This window comes from Octopus bimaculoides, chromosome 14 (genome assembly GCF_001194135.2).
Source record: "Octopus bimaculoides isolate UCB-OBI-ISO-001 chromosome 14, ASM119413v2, whole genome shotgun sequence".
Lineage (NCBI taxonomy): Eukaryota > Metazoa > Mollusca > Cephalopoda > Octopoda > Octopodidae > Octopus > Octopus bimaculoides.
The window spans coordinates 37,829,250-37,834,487 of NC_068994.1; the positions used below are offsets into that span (position 1 = coordinate 37,829,250).

The 5,238-nt window shown below is 29.3% G+C and overlaps 1 protein-coding gene across 3 annotated transcripts in view; it reads right to left on the reverse strand.

The window, feature by feature from the left end:
- Positions 1 to 54: 54 nt before the first annotated feature.
- Positions 55 to 5,238, reverse strand: part of LOC106875856 (protocadherin-18) — a 45,516-nt gene continuing 40,332 nt past the window's right edge. Inside the window, exons 3-4 of one of the 3 annotated variants that reach the window (XM_014924155.2) lie at positions 1,556 to 1,700; positions 55 to 776 (exon numbers count right to left, since the gene is read on the reverse strand). In XM_014924155.2, the coding sequence (XP_014779641.1) occupies positions 508 to 776; positions 1,556 to 1,700 (414 nt within the window). In that variant the 3' untranslated portion in view covers positions 55 to 507. The other 2 variants (XM_014924156.2, XM_014924158.2) reach the window with 2 other exon arrangements.

Below are 5,238 nucleotides of genomic sequence, written 5' to 3' on the forward strand. Positions count from 1 at the left end.
TATATATATACATACGTATATACATGCATATATATATATAATATATATGTGTGCGAGTGTATAAGTGTACAAACACACAGTCCCACACAAGTATAAATGCAGTTATATTCCTATCTGTAGAAATGTTTCAATACATAAGTATTTATATATGAATGAATATCTGCATTTATGCATATTTCCTTTGTTAACACTTCTGTATTTTCTCAAACATATTTATTCATAAATATACATCTCTTATTTTTATATATGTACACACATAGCAAGTGCATTATGCTTGTGAACAATATACATACATAGTATATATACATACATATATATATATGTATATATGTATATATGTATATATATATCTGTGTGTATATTGTAAATAAATTGTAGCTGTCTTTCACCATTAATTGTCTCTGCTTTTCATAGTTTACTCACAGCTATTATCATATATATGTGGGTACACATATATAATATGAACGTAAACTTTTGTGTCTATCCAAGAGAAAAAAAAAATTCATTTCAGGTTGGTGAATAAGGTAATTTTGGTAATGCAGGTAATGGTTTGATATAAGAAGTGAAACTGTTCTTTGTTGGTAAATTCCATGGTTGGGATGATATAGAACTTGTTCCTGTTACTCTGATGGACTTTAGATCAATTACATCATTGCATGTAGTATTCTGACCAATTTTAGCTGGGTAACAGACCTTGACATTTATGTCAGAATCCCTGGGAAGACTAGATGTCTTGTTTGAGTTCTGTGGTTGTTCAATTTGGCATAATTTGCGACCTGAAGAAAATGAGCTCTCTATAAGACACTTTCAGAGAAAAAAAAATGAATAAAAAAATAACAGTCTACTTTCTATGTAATTATTGCATAACAAATGGCCACATATATTCAACAAAGTACTGACAATCTAAATGTAAAGATGTGCTTTTAAAATTAAATTAACTTTTGCTTAAAACTAAACAGGAAAAATTTGCATAAATGAATTTCAATATATTCATTAAATTTATTATTATTATTATTGTTATTATTATTATTATTATTATTATTATTATTATTATTATTATTATTATTATTATTATTATCGATGCTAATGTAGCATTACTATTATTATTATCATTATTATTATTATTATTATTATTATTATTATTATTATTATTATTATTATTGTTGTTGTTGTTGTAAATGTTGTTACAAATATTAATGAAATATGAATATTGCATATTTTGGAATGCAAATTTATGTAATATTAATGTTTTATTCATGTCATTTCTTGATTGATAATAAACAAAATATTTTACATTTCTAAATAACACACACACAAAAAGAAAAAAAAAAAAAATGAAAAGAAGATGCTTTAGTTTATTTTAATTAAAAATTTCAATTTATCAAATTTTTATTTCAAGATATAATGAATTAAATAGTAGAAAGTTTATTTTCCTATTAAATATTTGGCTTCAGAAAATTTATATCTTTCTTTTTTTTTTTTTCTATGTAATTTTTAAGTTATGTTATTATTTTAATGAAAACATATCTGAGTAAATATCTCTTTTATTACATACCTAATAATTCTTGATAAAGTTGAGCGTTTCCCTCTTTCTGGCCTTGTCCTTTATCAATATGAGAAGACATAGATTTTCGACAGAAATCATCTGAACTTGCAATCATATGTCCTTCTCTACCAATGTTAGAAGCCACAGTTGCCGCCTGTAAGAAGTGGGCAAGAGATAGCAATATGGAGCCATAAAAAATTCTTTATATATATGTTCAGCTATAATTTTAACAGCATCCAGTATAATAACCATTCACTGTATTTAATTGATTAATAACTTAAAAAGAAAGAAAACAAAAACAATTATTATTCTATGGAAATAATAATAATAACAATTATAAAATAAGCTAATAGTAGTAGTAGTAGTAACCATAATCAATGATGATGATCATAATAATAATAATAATAATAATAATAATAATAATAATAATAATAATAATAATGATAATGATAATGATAATAATAATGATAATATTAATAATAATAATAATAATAATTATACTAATAATAATAATTATAATAATAATAATAACAACTCTTTTACTCTTTTCTCTTTTCTTGTTTCAGTCATTTGACTGTGGCCATGCTGGAGCACCGCCTTTAGTCGAGCAAATCGACCCCAGGACTTATTCTTTGTAAGCCTAGTACTTATTCTATCAGTCTCTTTTGCCAAACCACTAAGTTACGGGGACGTAAACGCACCGCCATTGGTTGTCAAGCGATGTTGGGGGGACAAACATATACACACACACAAAATAATAATAATAATAATAATAATAATAATAATAGTAATAGCCATGTTTTGAGAAGAATTTGGGGGGTTTTGAATAATTCGCCTCTGGTAATATGGGTGGTTCATTCATAATCTTCAAACAACTCTCATTCAGATATCTTTTGAGCAGGGTGGGCTACTCAACCTGGAGAAAATTCTAATTGGGCCCCACCTGCAAAATCATGCGCGGCTTATCTTGATTCAAGGTCACCATGTTGAGCACATGTGGTTGTGATGCATGTGCCTGGTGTACCCTTAGCAGATGGGTAGTCATGATGGGTATATTGGGCTTTGTATATTTGTACCCCAGTGCTACTTTGATGGCATGCATTACTCTCTCACTCAATAATAATAATAATAATAATAATAATAATAATAAAATTTTGGCACAAGGCCAGCAGTTTCAAGGAGAGGGGTTAAGTTTAATACATCGACTCCAGGGTTCAACTGCTACTTATTTTATCAATACCACAATGATGAAAGGCAAAGTCAACTTTGGCTGAATTTGATCTGGGAACATAAAGATGGATGAAATGCTACTAAGCATTTCACCGAGTGATCTAATCATACTGGTAGTTCACTGCCTTCATATTAACAACAATAACAACAACAATAATAATAATAATAATAACAAATTGTTTTGTCTTGGTATAAAAGAAGGGCTACAGCAAATATTCTGCTCAATACCACATATCTGCTTGCCAGTTGTTTGACCTTAACCAGTTGAGCATGTCCCTTAGTGGCTGACGATATGTGCATCTCTGATCACAAGCCAAAGTAGTGGAAGAGCATCATAGCCATGTGTTGAAAGGAATTCTTTGAGGCTTGGATAATTCACCTTTGGAAATTTGGTTGTTTTGCTTAACATTCTTAAAGAAACCTTCTTGAGGGACCATTTGAACAGGATGGACTACTCAACCTGATGAAAACTCTAACTGGGTCCCACCTGCAGGTTCATGCACCATTTATTTTGATATGAGATCACCATATCAGGCACATATGGTTGTGATGCATGTGCCTGATGTAACCTTATCAGACGAGTAGTCATGATGTGTATACTTGGCTTCATATATTTTACCCCAGTGTCACTTTGATGGCATGCACTGCTCTCTCTCACTCAATAATGATAATAATAATAATAATAAAGGGTTTCAATTTTTGGTACAAGGCCAGCAATTTTGGGGGAGGTGTAAGTTGATTACATTGACCTCACCCCACCCCAGTGCTCAACTAGTATTTATTTTATCAACCCTGAAAGGATGAAAGGCTAAGTTGACTTTGGCAGAATTTGAACTCAGAGCAAAAAGCTTAGTGGAATTTTGTCTGGTTCTAAACATGCCACTAAGCATTTTGTTCTATGAGCTAATGGTTTTGCCAACTCACTGCTTTATAATAATGATTTCAAATTTTGGCTCAAGACCAGCAATTTTGAGGAGGGAATAAGACGATTACATTAACCTCAGTTCTCATCTGGTTCTTACTTTATTAACCCCCAAAGGATGAAAGGTAAAGTCGACCTTGGCAGAATTTGAACTCAGAAAGTGAAGATGGACGAAATACTGCTAAGCATTTTGCCCGACATGCTGACGGTTTTGCCAGCTCAGCACCTTATCACCGCTTTATTATAATGATTAAAATAATTGTTTCAAATTTTGGCACAAACCTTGCAATCTTCGTTAGAGGTGGGTTGGTTGATAAAATCGCTCTTCTACCCCAGTAACTAACTGGTACTTATTTTATCAATCCTGAAAGGAGGAATTGACCATTATGAGTTTTGAACTCAGAATCTAAAGAGCTGGATGAAAATGCTACTGAACATTTTGTACTGTCAGTTCATCACCTTTAATGGTTTCATATTTTGGCACAAGGCCAGTAATTCTGAAGGAAGAGTATTAGTCAGTAGCATTGACCCCATTACTTTACTGGTACTTTATTTTGTTGACCCTGGAGGAATGTAAGGTTGAATTTGAACCCAGAATGTCAACAGTCAAAATAAATACAGCCAGACATTTTAACTGAAAATCTCTTGGGTCTGTCAACTTATCAGCTTGATAATAATAATAATAATAATAATAATAATAATAATAATAATAATAATAATGATGATGATGATGATAATAATAATAATAATAATAATAATAATAATAATAATAATAATAATAATAATAATAATAATAATAGCTATTTGACTTGACAACTGCTAAATGCTTGAATAATAGTTAAGTAAATGAAATAAATGTAATAAAATAAATATTATATATATCTGTGTATATATATATCTATGTGGGGTACTCTTGTTGAAGGTTATATATATGTATATACACACTCATATATATGTATATATATATGTATATATCGTTTGTGTGTGTGTGTATATATATATATATACATATATACACACATACTAACATTATGTGTTTGTGTGTATAAACAATGCAATTTCTATTAAAATGTTTCCATTTATATTTCCATATTTCTTCTTTATATTTAAAACAAAACAAAATAATGACGAGATAATGCAGTTAATGCCTTACAAAACAATATCATAAATACAAGAAACATTTCATAAACAAAAACAAAATAAAACAAAACACACAAAAAAAACAACCAATAAAAATAAGTCATATTTGAAACTTAATTTTAAAATGGGTTCACTGAGGTTAAATATATAATTTAAGGAGACATAGATTGGGAGAAAGAACCCCTCAGAACAACTATTTTTAGTGGATTGTAATTATGCACCCATTAACACTTAATATTTTCAATACACAAAACATTGTGCAAAAGAAATAAAATAAAAATATTTTTCGATTTTTCCATTACACACATATATATATAAGTTTGTGTGAGTGTGTTTATGTGTGTGTGTGTCTGTGTCCATATACATGCACACATGTATATATTTACCTACATATATACAC